Genomic DNA, 16,448 nt, shown 5'->3' with positions numbered 1-16,448 from the left:
TCCGTCTCGTGTATTTCGGACGCCGAAGTATAGGCTTAAAAAAATGCAGAAAAAAAAGGAAGCACGCCTTCGCCGCATCACAACCAACGTGTCCTACAGGATTTACTCTGTTGTAGTCTATGACAATCTGAGGGTAAAAAGGATATATGTATGTCCTCCAACTCAAATACAATTAGGGTCGCTCGTTTCCTTGGCGTCAAGCTGTTTTGTATGTTAAAACGGCAATTTTTTTTGTTCTTTATCATACAGATATGTCCTTGTGTCACTGGTTTTAGGATGAAACCTGAACATCTTGTCAAATTATATAGGGGATACTGATATCAATGTTTGAAAAAATACAATAGTTCAGCTTCAAACAACGAGCTTTTATTTTCCCATTAGCCGAGCATTTACATTAGCAGAGCAAAATCATTAAGCTGTGAACTGACTCCAGCTTCCTGGCTGGGCTCTCTTTCGGAGGCGAAGGGCCGCTGAACTGCGTTTTTGTGGGTGGAGCCTGTATTGAATTTTCTGGTAGTCAACGACTGTAGGCGCAAAATACAGTGAACACACCATAGCTCCATGGTGTGTTCTCCTTGTAACGTCATCCGAGGACTCGCAACGTAATACAACGTCCCTGCGGCTGTCGTTACCTGTCTGAGATACAGTTGGAGTAATCAGCTTGTCTGCAAACGAATTAATACCTACGCAATAACGGGTTACCGGAGATGCGTACGGTAGCAACAACGCTGGTGGCGACATCTCGTGGAGCTTCGTTCAACCAGGGAGCGAACAAAGCTAATACTACAGTGTGCTACTGTACTCTACTTAGTAACTGGTGTAAAGCGTCTTTAGTAACAGTGAATCGCTAACATGCGGTCATGTTACGAGTTTTCTTCGACGTGAACAATCACGTGACACGCACACCCACACAAACGTTTCAAGCGCGCTGTAGTTCAAGAAAGCGTCGCAAGGTGTTGCTACCACCGTCGCTTCTGCCACCCACGCTTCCTGTAACGCCGTAAACCGTAACCAGTGATAAGTTTACAGACAATGTAAAGCTCTCGCACCTATCGAAGCCGCACACCCCTTCATACAGGCTGTATACCGTAATGTGAAACAAGGATGAGCATCTCGTTCCTAGTGTTGTTTGTTTGTCTGTTTGTTTTTTCGTCCTCGTTTCATTATTACAAGGTTTCAGCAGAAAAACTAACTTGCGAGGATTACGAGTCGTATACTGGGGACATTAATTGGCGAAAGCTCCGTGCGTGTCTCAAGAGCAGCGTGTAAGCGGCTCGTTAGGTTGCCAGGATTTGGGCGATTCTGCGTTGAGTATATAGCGTCCGTACGTTTTCTTTCGGGATGTTGTCGTTCTATACATATATGGACTCTTTCTTTAGAGGCCATTCCAGGTGAACAACGCAATTAACTTGAACTATAGCCGTACAACAAAGGCACGAAACCACCTAGAAAAATAATTCGACAAGCGTTTGTGCATTTGTTTCTGTTTTGTCCCTCAGATTCATTTAATGACTTGCCCAGGAAACCGTTAATGAACGTTCTGGCTCATACTGTCCCATGTACCTTAATCGACTAGCGTAAATACTTCCTCGTGTTGTGTTCCGCGATAAGTAGCCGCTTTCTCCTTTTATTGCCTGCTGATTTCCCAGTAAGACGAGGCAGCGAAGCGATCAACGGGGTTACGTATAGGATCAATCTGCTTATGTTCAGCGCTTGACGAAGGTCGCAAGTGACGCAGAAGTAATGTACGGGACAGCACTTCTATACTCGAAAGACTAAAAAAAATAAATAGATTTAACTCTTGTTAGGAACGCTTTACGCTCGTTGACAACCTAAGGATTCGGGCTCCTAAAGGCGCACTGCATCTCCCATCCGTGCATCTGCGCCTCAAAACGTACACAGTTCCTGAGCGGCAAGGAGTTCGCCTCCGCGATGACGTCACGGAAATAATCTAACGTGATTGGTTCATGTACCTCTAGATACTCTTTTTGAGTTGGACAGTGGTGTATCTGCCACTCCATTCTTACGCTTTCGTCGACTGTGTTCGCTATGCGTTCCTACGGTCATTCCAGCAGTCTACATGGAAGTGTCAGGCGGCCATAGCGAGCCATATAATAGTCAGATATCGGCTTTGAGCATCTCGTCACGTGATGGCATCTGATGACTTACTGAGTCACGAGACAGGATATGAACGAATAAGTCACCGTGTGTACTCATTTCGTTAAAAAAATAAATGCACATTTCAGCAAGCTGAAGGAGATATCACTGCTTTCTTTGCCGCGGCTTTCAGGTGGCGCGTTACACGCCATGTAGTCTTGTGTTTGTTATGTTTCGGTCAGAGTACCATCCCACTGTTGAAGTTAGATCACCAGGTATTATTAGTGCTCGGGCACGCGATTCGCACATTACGTTAGCAATGCGTTCCATTTGTGATGCATTCCATCCTGCATGTGCCGTTAGAACTACAATGACCGTTGAAATTCCCTCATTGCCCCGTTTTTTAATGTAATCTTTCGCCATTCGCTCACGAGAATGCAATCAGTTAAATTTTTTTTGGTATTTCCCCGACAATGCCGAGCGGCAGAACTCATCCTGCACTGCCACCATTTTTCCACCGCGAGACATTCGGTAACATTTGACCCATTCACACCGCGAATTACGTCGGTGTCATAGTTAACCACGTGTAAAAGAAGCATCTGCTATACCGAGACTTGCTACACTCACGTTCTGCCTCGTCATACTGCGCCGTCTGCAGCAGTCTACATTAGACTACAGGGGACGCTTGGGGTACGTCACGCAAGTCGCCATTAAAGTGTCGGTCGTCCTTGCGTATACGCAAGCTGCCCTGCGTCCCTTAATCCAGATCTCTCTGTTGACCCAAGAAGAACGCGAGTCCATGGGCCGGCTTGCAGCAGGCGGCAATACCAAGGCAATCGGAGAGTCGGGGGACAGGGGGGTCAAGGCAGACCGTGACCCCACCGGCGGCAGGCAGCTGGCCCTGGATTGTATGCACAACTTTACGCTTTCTCGCTCGCCCTTATACGGCACGCGCGGACACGCGCGTGCGTGCGTGTCCGTAGACTCGGAAGAAGGATCGCCGCGGGCTCAGGTTATGCGGCAGTTGCGGCGTTTGCGCACGCGCGCACCGGCCCCGAGCTCGAGACGCGTATACACACACAAAGCCAAACGCCGTGTTGTCCATCATTAGGTGTAGAGGGGCGCGCGGGAGAGAGGGACGCCGACAGAATAGCGGCGACGAAGGTGGCGGCGGCTGCAACCAAGACCAGTTGCTGCCGGCTGTAGACGCATTGGGGAGGAGGGGAAGGGAGACCTTGAAAGGGAGTAGGAAGGAGGGAAAACGGGAGCGGAGGTCAGTGGCGGCAGTGGTGGCAGCGCCGGCACGCTTTTCGTGAGCAGAGCGAAATAGGAGTTCTGGGACGTAAATAATGCCGGCTTTTCAAGGAGCAGGCGCGCGCGCTCGCGGCGTGTGCCTTCGAAAGAGGGCGCAGCCGTCAGAAACGCGTGCGCCTACTTTCGCTTTCTTGCCGCATTCTCCACGCTGTTTGTGTAGGCTGGTGGCAGAGACGAGGGGTAGCAATTTGCCGATGGGCGAAGAAGAAAGAAAATATCTACGAAGGCAGCAGGTCTCTGTGCAGAGAAAAAAGTGTGATAGAAACACAGGAAAGAAAGAAAAGGAAAGTAGACGGCGAAATACGAAAGATGCGAATCGAGTGATGTAAGCCTGCGGCCCAAGCGTCCTTCCGAAATGTTGAAGGGAGAGGACCCAGGGTAGGTCGAAGGGCGAGCAGGTAAAACAGGGAGAGGAGTCGGGGGAATCGCCAAACAGGGTCAGGAAAAGACGGTCGGCGAGCCCCCTCTTGTTGACGCCCGCTTGACTGGCGGCCGGCAGCGGCGGGGGAGGACACGTTCGCTTTCAACGGTCACTCGCGCCCTGGTCCAGATGTGGACAGCTGGCCCAAAAGGTGGCTGCCAAAGCAAGGTCACGGGTTTTAGTGCCGAGAGGAGAAAAGAAATCGTTCCCCCCCCCCCCCCTTCATCCCCCTCACCTGCGTTCCATCCACTGACGTGCCCTCCCTCCCCCCTCGTCTCCACTACCTCCCACTGTGTTCCTAAGCCTCAGTGTTCGAGCCCGTCGCCGGTGGGGTGGCGTTGTCGGCGAGTGACCACCGCGCCGTTGTGGTGTGCTGCCACCTTGTGATGAGCCCCGTCACTCCCGACTGTGCGTTCGTCTGTGCCTTCGTTTGTGCCATGTCAGTGCGCCTGTGTGCTCAGCTTACGTTCTCCTCAGGGTCCGTTGTTCCTCGAACAAGCCAGCCGTCTTCTGGAGAGTCTTTTACGTCTCATGGGGCGGCGGGCCCGTGACGGGAGGGACGTTTTCATCGCAATGCTTTCGACCGGCGGCCTGAGCGCGCGGGTGCGATCTCGAACCAAGATTGGCAGGGACTTGACGAAGATGAGATACAGTACCCGCGTGTCCGCGCCCAGACCGCATGCGAGTTCCCATCTCCATTTACAGCACCGTCGCTGCATGTATCGGATCGCACCCATCCCACAGACTCTTCTGGCGCGGTCGCTTTCTGTGTATGGTCGCCGGCGTTCAGGGATTATATAGTTCGGTGTATAGCGACGTCCTTACGGACGATTCTAAATCCTGATTGGCGCCACTTGAAGGTCCCGGTTTGAAAGAGACGTGATCGAAGCTTTGTGGCGCTGTGCGGTATAAAGCTTATGTTCGGTACAGATAATCTTTTCAGTGACCCCGCGTGTGCGAATTGTGGTCGTGAGGGCGGCACACGCTCGTGTCAGACCCGCAGTGTGGACCAAGAATGGGATTGGGACTTTGCGGCCAGTCGGTACGATTGCGCGCGTAAGAACATTGATTTCTCGTTGTACACGCGCCCGCTTCATGTCGTTTACTGCCCCGTAAAATTTAAAAGACAGCGGTTGATGGCACGTTCTGAAGATACACACTGACCCGCCGCACAGCTCGGCATAAATGACCGGCCCCACTTATTGCACCGCTACTTAATTACATCTTTCTAGTCAGTAAACAAGCCGATTAATGTAGCACACTGAGATCTCATCTTCTGTCGTGTTCAATTTCTCCATGCATGTTGTAATATATTTACCTGCACACCATTCCGCGACATAAAGTAGAAAGAACGATGAAAGAAAGAATATAGGAGTCCTTCTTTTTTATCAAACATGATTCTTCTGCGCATTGTCGTGCGCTCGGAGGTGGTTCTCTGGACGCTGTCTACAATTTCTTCCGCGTTGTCGAGTGTTTGCGTTTTGAGCCAATCAGAGAGGGTGTAGCGGTCCTGTCCGCCAATCAGAGTTGACCAGATGGCGAGTTTGACAGCATACCAGAACTTGCATTGTTCGAAACAAGTGTTGTCTAAAACATGGCGGCTCTGGCGTGTTTTCAGGTCTGCACTTGCTTCCGGCGCGAACGCTTTGCAAAAGCGTCGTCTTCGAGATGTGTTTCTATTACTGCGAGGTATAGCGTTGGCTGAGTGCTGGATTTGGACGCCGCCTATAGCGCCCCGCGCCCGCGTTCACAGACTTTTCTCTATAGGAAAGCGCTGCAAGTGATTAGCGATTGCCATGGCGATTGCATCTTTACCATTCTGGTCGATCAATCAATCAATTCATCGCTTTCATCAGTGGCAGGCGCCAGAACGCCGCGGGCATTGAGAACGCACTCCTACTTGAGGGAGAACTTTTTTGAATCTGCCATTTCCTTCGCAACACAGAGCTTCAACTTAAGCGTATCACGAATTACCATTTACCGAATACCGCCACGGGAAACATAGACGTCAACAACAGCACTGTAATCCGCCGCGGTGGCTTAGCGGCTATATATGGTGTTGCGCTGCTATGTACGAAGTCGCGGAATCAAATGCCGTGGCCACGGCGGCCGCATTTCGATGGGGGTGAAAATGCAAAAAAACGCCCGAATGCCATACATTGGGGGCACGTGAAAGATCGCTTGGTGGTCAAAATTAATCCGGACTCTCCTATACTACAGTGTACCTCACCATGAAATGGTGGTTTTGGCACGTAAAATCCAAGAATTCTTTCAGCAGTTCTGTACAGGCGCCATCTTGCTACGTCGAGTTCAACTAGCACGCAAAGCTATATTGCTCCGTGCAACTTATGCTGGTGGCGTAAAGAAGCTGTTAATAACATACTCACGAGTTAGCGGTTCCTCGAATTTCCTTCGACTAAAACGGCGTCGTTCAACGAATCCCCACAAGATGTCACTACCATCGCTGCTGCCACCGTCCGTGTCCCCTGTGTCCCGGTGTTCCGTAAACGGCGATACATATATGCGGGCACACAAGAACTACCTGACCTCTACAGCACACCCACATAACGTGCAAGCGATCTTGATTAGCGTTTGCATTTATTTGTCCCTAGCGGATTCTTTATCCAACAGTTTCACTCGCCGTTCTAAGCACCTAATGAGACGGGCGGCAGGGTACTGTCGGAAACCGTTACTGCCCTCTGAGGGATCGTTTGTGTGGAGACACACTGACACGGCGCCTCTTCTTAAAGGAGATAAATTGAGGGTTGCCAGGCCTTCACGATGCGGTCGAATCCGATTAGGCCTCTAGCCCCGTGGAAGGCTCTCCGACTACTACTCGCTATATACGGCTTGTCGCGCATGCGCATACGTACGCGTTCGCAGTTTCGCTTCTTAATAACGCACACATTGCCGCACGAAAACGGTATAACGAAAGAACACCAGAGAAAACAAGTGAAGCTTGCGTGCACGATCGAGGTCTGGTGTTGAGCCCTAATCGAGCGTGGGCCGACGAGGGGAATCTGCTGAGACTGAAAGTCTCGCCGGCTTCCGCCTGAGCGGGGTGGGCCCTCCCGCGGAGAGCTCGGATGTGGTGACCGGAACTTTGAAACAACCGCCCCCGGAAGTGCTCCATTTCCGCGAATGGCCGCTCGCTGAGCGAGAGTCGGGCACAGCTAGGCCCGCGCTGTGTGGTGTTAGCCGCCGCTGCGTATACGGCACCCACCCGCCGGACGGATCAGTGCGTTCATCACTTCTTTTTTTCCCCCATCCGGAACTTTCGCAAATCTAATAACCTCGAGCGGCGGCGGACAAATGGAAACGTATGCAGCAATTCTACGGCTTATGTACAGTCGACCAAAAAAGTTTACGGACCAGTGGATCTCAGAAAATTCAAAATATACGAGCAGCCTTTAAAAGCACCCAGTAAAGTTGTGCATCACAATGTTGTTCGCATGTGCCACAAAAGGCTGGAAATGGGAATAACAGTCTGTGTTTTGAGGCTGAGGAGATATTCAGTTTTTTGTCAGATCTCTTGGTCCGTAAACTTTTTTGGTCGACTGTACATACGGAGTTCGGCCGAAAGAAACGACCGCACGGTCAACGACGCCGTGCCAGACTCCTATAGTGTTGCGCTTCAAGCATATGGAGTTTCTTACAAAAATCACTAGAGGAAACTCTGGCGCTATAGAGTCTATGGGAAATGCAGCATGACGGTTGAGCGCGCACGGAAATGGTAGGAGGCACATCGATATGCATAAACTTTGTTCTTCTGCGCAGCTTCAAGCGACTTTCCAAATTGATCGTCTTCATCGAAATATTGTGTCTTAAATGCAACAATCGGCAATGATTTACGCATGTGTACATATACTTATTGCCTCGATGTGTTTAGAGAACTATATTAGTGCTTGGAAATTTAGAAAGCTAAAGCGTAATAAATGACTTCGCGAAGACGTTGAAGCCGCAAGCAAACACGATAGACAAGTCCATGCATACTAAATATCATTCTCGTGGTAGCCGAACGATCAAAAATTTGGGATGAAATTCTGGACATTTACGCGCCGAACGACGGCTTCGATTATGAGGCACGCCGTAGTGGGGGACTCCGGTCTAATTCTGACCACCCGGGGTTCTTTTTTTGTTCACTCGATGCACGGTACGCGGGTGTTTCTGCATTTCACACCTATCGAAGTGCGGCTGCCGAGGCCTGTATTCGATCCCGCACCCTCGGGCTTAGTAGCACAGCGTCATATAGCCACTGCGTCACCACGGCGGGTAGTCGAATGATCGCAGCGCCATTGTTCACTCACAGTATTTTTTATAACAGAAAACTCTCTCGCGGCGAGCATTCGTACAGGGTGATGATGATTTGTGCGTAATAACCCTGACATTGCGTGTTAATTGGCGCTGGAGAGTGTTAATTGGCGCGCAGTGCTTTTACAGACGTCTTAGACGCAGTCGAACGCTGATGAGGAGATGGTGTGGACGAAATGCTGCTATACTTGATATTGTTATTTGTAGACATGAAAATAATTTGTATGTGCAAGCGCAGTGAAGGCGCCTGACAGCGATTATAGCCTCTCCGGTCCGGTATGTTTACGGTTCCGGTTTTTAAGGAAGAAGACTGCTTTTAAGGTAACTCGGGTTGACGTCGGCTGGGATCGGGGTCCAAGGGTTCCGCTTCCCGTAAGGGGACAGTTGTCAAGTCGTTGATGGTAATGACGACCTTCAAAACAATGGAACCTACCCACTCTGGGCGATTGGCCGAGAATTGGCCTAATTCAGGAATGTGTGAGAGGTTTGAATTTATATATCTCTAATTACGATGAATAAGTGAGAGCGCCTAGAATGTAGAAATCTTTTCTCGAACAATCCTGAGGGAACATGAAAATTTGTTTACCGCGGTCAGCTTTTTTTTTTCTTCCCTTTTAATGTTTATACTCTTAGTCGCGTTAGTAGTAACACGCGACCTATAGTTCGAAAGCTCCGATTATAGTAGAAGTGCAGTGACAAGTGTGAATTCTGAAACATACGCTTACGCGCCAGTCACTCACCGCTCAAAGTTCATCACACGTTGTCCTGCACAAAAAAATGTTACCGACGTCGAACTTTCGCAAGACCCACCTCGATGGTTCAGTGGACATATAACATTCATCTGCTGCGCGCAAGGTTGCAGGTTCGAATCCTCGTCGTGGCGGCCGAATTCCGATTGGGCGGAATGAAAAACACTCGCTCACCATGGTGCACGATATACGGTATAGTGCACTATACCGTATATCGTGCTTTCTGGAGCGCGCTAATCGCGTATAGTTTTCCCTTGCGTTTAAGTTTTCGTTCCTGCACGAAGCATGGAGGAAGCTCCCACGCAAATGTTATAGCCTACCACGTGGCATGCTTGGAAAGGAAGCGTGTATCACATGGGGAAACCCCCCCGCGACGAGATTGTTCTACACGGCCAGGTCGCTTAATGACACGAGTGTACTACGCGAGGAACAGCGCGTGATCAATAGCAGAAACAATCTTTTTTTGCCTTCTCATTACTACGCTAAACCTGCTAAAGATATGGTACTTACCCACTGCATTATCTTACGTTCCATAATTTCCTTAACTTCTTCCACCTCTTCTTCCGCTCGCGCAGCTTACGAAAGTTTAAACACAACAAAAGAATATAGTTCCGTCCGCATCCTCCACGACGGCACAAATATTTCCGCTTGCATCGTCATAAATATTTTCTTTCTCGCACGTGTTTTTTATTCACTCGTAGTGTTTGTAGACATCCAGCTATCACAACTAAAACAAATTAAGATCCGTAGCCAAAGAGGCATCCGCGTGCGAAACGGCATGTCAGCGACATTAGCCTCATTTTCGACGAAGACGACGATAAGGTACGCACCGCAGTTTTGTGATCGCTCGTAAACTAACAACGAAATTCGGCTCTGTTTTACCGATTCGGGTGCTTCTCTCGCAATGAAACTGTTTTCCTATCGCGAGAGCGTTTGCTTTTTCTAATCGTGGGTTTTCCCTTCACGCGTTACCTTCTTATTTTGGCGAGGAGTCAAACAGTTCGACGCACGAGCGAGACAGGCCACGGGTACAACTCTGGTGCCGTAGTTCGATCGCTCAGCGAGATTTCGCGTGACAGCTACAACTTACCCGAGTTGTATAATGCGTTCGAGTTGTTCCTAACCGTAATGAGATTATACTATGCGCGTTTTACTCGACCCGCCAATTAAACATGCATGTGAACGTATAACGCGTGCTCGAGGGCAAGAACCTGCTCCCGCAATGTAAGCTGTCTGCGCGTGAGAGGTGTTGTGTTTTGCTGTGTTTTTCGTGTTTTCTGTGTTTTGCTTCTTGATGCGAACGTCATGAAAGAAAGAGTGCTGACTTTTTCACGGTACAAGGAGGTTGACTTGCTAAATAGTCTTTCTCGCCTTAACGCAGTTTCCATTTTCTTCTTTCTCTTTTGCTCCTCCACCGTCACGAATCGAACTGCCCGCTGTACCGCTATAATGTTTTCAGTTGTCTCTCTCTCTCTCTCTCTCTCTCTCTCTCTCTCTCTCTATATATATATATATATATATATATATATATATATATATATATATATATATATATACATACATAATTTTGTGTGTGCGTAGTATATATGTAGTATGTGATATTCTGTTAGCTTGAAGATGAAGCTTTCTCTTAAGGCTTCCAGGGATAATTTTTGTCACTATCTCGTCGCTGGTATCTGCGTGCTATTTTTATCGTGCGACAACAGTAGCAACAACGGATCCCACAGTACGGAGCTGCCTGTAATAAGTACAGAACAGGCAGCCGAAGCAAGCTCTGCTGATGAATTTGTGAGAAATCACTCCGCGCTTCGAAGTTATACATAATGAAATCGATGCTTCGTTCGGCGTTGTACTGGTGTATATCAGGTAGATGTATATGGGGCATGTAAGTGATCCGAAACCAACTTTAGGTTGGTCACTTTAGTCTTACCGGACAAGAATTTAAGGATCCTCATGCTACGCAGTCTTCGCCATATGTAACATCGCGAAAAAGAAAAACGAAACGTGTAATTGCAAAGTAGAACTCATTTCACAATAACTCGAGAGGACGGTCTCGCTTCGCCATTTATTCTGAGATAGAATAGGCCTTACCTGAATGCGTACAAGGCCACGTGGTACAAGCCGAAACCGTGCCGACATTACACGCATTGGTGACAAGTGAAAAGTACGCATTCTAGCTATAGCCTTAACTTGTTTCGCGTTGCAATTGCACAATATAGTAAACCTGTTTTGTAGCTTGTTGTTTGACGCAGTAGCGACTTTAACAAAGAGGAATGGGGTTTTCAAGTCGTGATGGTGAGACTCAAGCCACCGTGGATTGTACAGCCTTTGTCAAAACTTCGCGGGTCAGAGCGCATGTCAAGAAAGTTATCACGGTGATGTGCTTTGAGGCTCGTTCAAACTCAAAGCGGTGATTTAGGCGAGTTGCTTACGCATCGCGAAATGGCTTTTGCGCTAGAATAACCGGGCGAAGGAAAGGGGTGGGGTACAGGGTACACGAAACGCTTCGCGTGCCCTGCACTCTCCCCCCTCCCCCCATTTTCTTATTCCGCGTCTTCTAATGCAAAAACCATTTCGTTTCAACCTATCGAGTGCTCCAAAAATTTTAGGAGCGATGAGGTCACCTTGACTTCGTTGTCTAGAGCAACGCCGAGGCCAGGGAATCAGACAGGAGCCTACCAGTGCATGGTTACACGGCAGCGACAGTTCCTCAAGTTGTGTCCTGTGTATACCTAGGCGATGGCTGAAGGACAGCAGCAATTTAAGAGCACACGCATGCTCGAGTCACTGGATATTCTGGCCCAAAGTTTTGAGGAAACTAGCGGAGTTGGTTGGCACGTAATAAGTCGGACTTGTAAACCATGTCACTATGATGAAAGAGCATATATCGATGGATGGCAAACACAGCCGATTGCCTGAAATTTACGGGGACAGGTCACGTTGCAGGTTTAAATTAGGTTACGAGCTACGAGACAGCGCGGCTTTTCTGTCCTACAGTTGACCTAGTTGATTGATTGATTGATTGATTGATTGATTGATTGATTGATTGATTGATTGATTGATTGATTGATTGATTGATTGATTGATTGATTGATTGATTGATTGATTGATTCGCATGATTCGGACTGCTCAATCGATCGATCGATTGATCATTCGACTTTACCTATAGGCCTATAAGTCTGTAGCCTATAGGCAGTCTGCTGTGCTTTCGTGGGGTTAGGTTTGGCAATTTACGGGCCTATGACGCAGTCAACTGACGCTGGGAGTAGTTGGAAATCACTGGAAGATGCCTTCGTCCTGTAGTGGACATTACATAGACGCATGACCATGAAGGTGATAACAATGACGACAATATGATGTCTTTATGAAATGAAAAGTTAGATACGTGGCTTTCATCAAATATTCGTTATTATTTTTGTTTCCTTGAGTCCCCACCTCCCTGTCCCGTCGTGGGCGGAGCCACCAACTTGATCGGGGAGCCTTCGGTTCCCCCCAATCAAGTTCCTCAGGACACTTTAATAAAGTTCTTGTCACTGTCACTTGTTCTTGTTGTAACCGAAACCTGCCTGGATTTTGTTCTCCGCAGTCGGTGATCCAGATGTCCGGCTTCAGGAGCCTGGGCGACGACGAAGAGGTCGAGTTCGAGTGCAAGGCCTCGGACAAGGGCGTCGAGGCCACGGCCGTGTCGGGACCCGAAGGTGGCGACTGCAAGGGGTCCCACCGGAGGCCCATGTCCAAGAAGCGGTTCCGAAAGATCAGGTGTGTATATATGGGCACATTCCTTGCGCTGTCCAGGTCACGTGGCTAAACCACATACCGATCACACGACCACGCAGCACCGCACACCTATACACTTTCATCTCACAAGTCGTTTGCAGGACTGTGGAAGCCACAGGGCCCCTTGGCCATGATAGGAATGCCGAATTGCCCCTCAAGACGTACAGGCGCCGACAAAAGTGGTATACTCCACGCAGATTGCTGCTGCAGCGGCATCGCTCGGCATTTTGGCGAGCTGAAGCACGAAACATTGACACGAGTCAAGCGACATGCTTGCAGATAATAAAAGGCACCCATTGGCTGTCTCGATCCCAGATGCTGCTTGTAGATGGCGGCTGCGATGCAGTTTGCCGTAGTTTGCCGTTGCTCAGGCTCCCGCTGTGTGGAGTATACCACTTTTGTCGGCGCCTGTACGTGTTCATCCGCGCCGCGTCGTATATGTTCTTGACCGTCGCGGTGATTCGCGGTACACGACCTGCATGCGCAAAGGTCCTAACATGCCACGCGTCGCCGTTACGTGTCATAAACCAGGTAAGAACAAAACTATAATCCTGCCATTAATCACACAGTTACGCCATGAACTATATTGCGCTGCGCAAGCACATTGCCTGTGTACGCCTCGTACCTGCTGCAGTGCTGCAAACGACTGGCGAGATGGAGCGTATATAGGTGGCCATTAACGGACTTAGATGGCTAGTTGGTTTGCTGACTTGACGGAACATGGTTATAACGATGCGTTTTGAGGACAGGACACGGAAAGAAGGATCGGCGACTGTCCTGTATGCATTCGTTCTGTGTCTTGTCCTCAAAACGCGCCGTTATAGCCATAAGGGTGGCAAGTTCGAGGCTTCGTGGGTCGCTTTCTTGCCACGTGAATCACCACGAGGGAAACCAAAAAAAAAAAAGGTGTTAACGATTAGAGTGTAGGGTATACCGAAAAACCACCGCCGGTTTTGTGCGCCCCGAGATGCGGGGATAATATCGTATTAAGGTTTGATACTACTGCGTTGCGTGAATATTCCATTATTTGTACTGGTGCTTTTATTTTCCTTTCTTGTTCCTTACGAATATGTTAACGCATTTATCCCCCCACCCCTTACACAATGCCTTCTGGAAGGCTTGTCAGGTACTTGTGGTCGTTTACAAAAAACGAATGAACTTGCAAAAAAAGAATTGAGGACGTCCTGTGCGCGCAAGTAAAACTGAGAGCTGTTACAATGATACAGTTTCTGCACAGCAAAGAACTGGATTTTAAGACATATGACGAAGCGAGGCGGGGCCAAACATTTTTTTAGCGATTGCGAAAGGCTGATGATTAATTGTTTTTATTTAACAATTGACGAGATTTCACGTTCTAAAACCACGATCTCATTGTGAGGCACGCTGTACTGGGGTACTCCGGAAATTTTGACCATCTGGGGTTCTTTATACGTGTGCCTAAATCCAAGTACACTGGTGTTTTCTCATTTCGCCCCCACCGAAATGCGGCCCCCGAGGCCGGAATTCGATCCCGCTACCTCGTGCTTAGCAGCCCAACACCATAGCCACTAAGCAACCGCGGCGGGTAGGGTTAATCACCACAAAAGGCATAGAATCGGAAATAATTTATATTTTTTATAGTTCATAAGTACGCTGCTGTGTTGGTAACCAGCATAAAATCGTGCCACTATCCTATCATCGCCTTCCACTCCTCTTTCATTCTTCTTTTTTTTTTCCTTTCACCAGCGCAGAGTTTAGAGCGCACAAGACGCAGGCCAGACCTGTCTGCATATCTACAAATATAATTATTTGTCTTACCCAATGTCACAAACGCGTGATCTTTCACGACGCTTAAGCTAACCTGAAACAACCAGCAACCGCGGGATACCCTACAGAACAGCACTCGATCTAGAGCACGTCATTAAAGTTTCATAACGTTTTGTGAAGTGTACGTATGCGCAGCAAAAAGCCACGCGAGCCCTCGCTCTCTTTCTTTCCCTCGTCACCTTTCCCCCCAAGTCACGTGGTCGCGTCGGCACTACAGTCTGTCTCGCCGCGATAACAGGGGACCGCGGACACGCAACAAGCGGCCGCATGGCGCGCTTTCCGCACGGCTGATGATGATCGCGCGGCTCTTCTTCGGTTTCGTTCCCGGTTTAATGGTTTCCACGTCGATCGGCTGTCGAGAAGTGGGAGGGGAGAGACAGAAGGGGAGAGGAGGGGGTTCTCTAAATAACGACTCGCAAGGGTGCCGCTAAACTACTGTCGTGTTCGCATTGGCGCCCGGGCGAAGCCTGCAGCGTACATGGAGGAGGCCACCGACGTTCGCGTCCCTCCGCGTGATCGCTCCTGTGCCGAGGCAGGCGGGTGCGAAGATGCCCGGCTCCGTCGACATTGGATCTGTGCGAATGTAGACGCATCGATCACGACCAAAATCACGCAGTACATACCCACTTGTATAATTTTATTTATTATGACCTTTTGTTTTCTGGGCACACTTTGCTCTCGCGCCAACTGCCGAGTCTCTCTCTCTCTCTCTGTCTCTCTCTTTGTTTTTAGTTGTTTCCTGCGTTAGTCATTGTCGCTACGTGCTTCCGATGCACGGATCGGCTGTCTGTGAACTTCGATTGTTGTTCTGTTCACAGCAGCTCCGTTGCTCGACGCCACTGCACTTCGTCCCGACCTCTCGTTTCGTTTTTTGTGTTTCCGTGTTCTCCTCCACTTCTCTCGAGTTGAGTCGCTCCCGTCTGCTATCGCGGCGTGACGAAGGCTCCATAAATCTCGAGCCCTCTAACGGCTCCGCGAGGAATTCTCGAGTGGACACACAGGGAGGACGGGCCGCGCCGTACCCGTCCTGTTGCCATAGGCTCGCGTGGGACCTTAGCTTTCGAGCGTTCTTGGTGTAGTCTGCGTCGCTGGCGGGAAAAGCATGCGATAGTGTAAGTCTCGCGTGAACTCGCGTCTCTTCTCTCCACGTCGATTTTGCGACTTTTCTTCGTACGGGGGCGGGGGCTATTGCGTAAAGAACGGTGGTTTGTTTGTTCTCTGAGCAACGTAACATCAACAGACGAATTGCTGTACTTCGTTGGAAGTTCTCAATGGCAAAGGTCATTTTCTTCCTTTCTTTTTGTCCAAACATAGCAAGTGTTACGCAGCTAGCGAGACCAACTTTGATATCGCTGAAACGTTCTTCTCTACCTTTCCAAGAAGTCCAAGAAATATCCTAACTAAGCCAGCTAAGTTAAGCCTACAGGGATAACGATCCTATCGCGCGCGACTGCGCGTGCTTGCAAATGCTACATTCAAGTGTCCCTGTTAGCCCTTTACCTTTGTGGTGCTGCAGTGTGGTTCCATCTAAGATTTTTTTTTTTTTAACAACGACGACTCTCTTGTGCTATCGCGAAATGGTGTTTCCCTTAGGGTTAGAGCGAAGCTGTGCCTGTGCCAAAGCCATTGCGTATGTCGCTCGACGCAATCCCAATGCAACTCGTACACCCGCACAGCCACGTGCATGCGATGATTCTCCATATTTTGTTGCAGCGCAAGCTGAACAAGGACACCAGAAAGGCACATCTAACACACACACACAGCGCTTTCTGTTGTTGTCCTTGTTCAGCCTGCGCTACAACCAAAAAATGGCGGTGGCTTAGCTAAGGTTAAGCCCAGGATGCGAAGCATAGTAGCCTTTATTTTAGTTGTTGAACCACTGTTTAGTCTGGTGAACTGCTCTTGCTTGGCTATATCTGGTTCGGCTAGACGAAGAAACAACTCACGCAGGCGAGCGCACGAGCTGAGACCCG

General features: G+C 49.2%; 1 protein-coding gene across 8 annotated transcripts in view; it reads left to right on the top strand.

Annotated features, from left to right (window-relative positions):
- lin-28 (protein lin-28 homolog) overlaps positions 1-16,448 on the top strand; it is a 227,686-nt gene that overhangs the window by 204,569 nt on the left and 6,669 nt on the right. For all 8 annotated transcript variants that reach the window (XM_065449334.2, XM_065449335.2, XM_065449331.1 and 5 more), the window contains one exon: positions 12,479-12,651. In XM_065449334.2, the coding sequence (XP_065305406.1) occupies positions 12,479-12,651 (173 nt within the window). The remainder of the gene's footprint in view (positions 1-12,478; positions 12,652-16,448) is intronic.

This window comes from Dermacentor albipictus, chromosome 5 (assembly GCF_038994185.2).
Source record: "Dermacentor albipictus isolate Rhodes 1998 colony chromosome 5, USDA_Dalb.pri_finalv2, whole genome shotgun sequence".
NCBI lineage: Eukaryota > Metazoa > Arthropoda > Arachnida > Ixodida > Ixodidae > Dermacentor > Dermacentor albipictus.
Note: the sequence above shows the minus strand (reverse complement) of the source record. Positions and strands in the feature narration are given on the sequence as shown.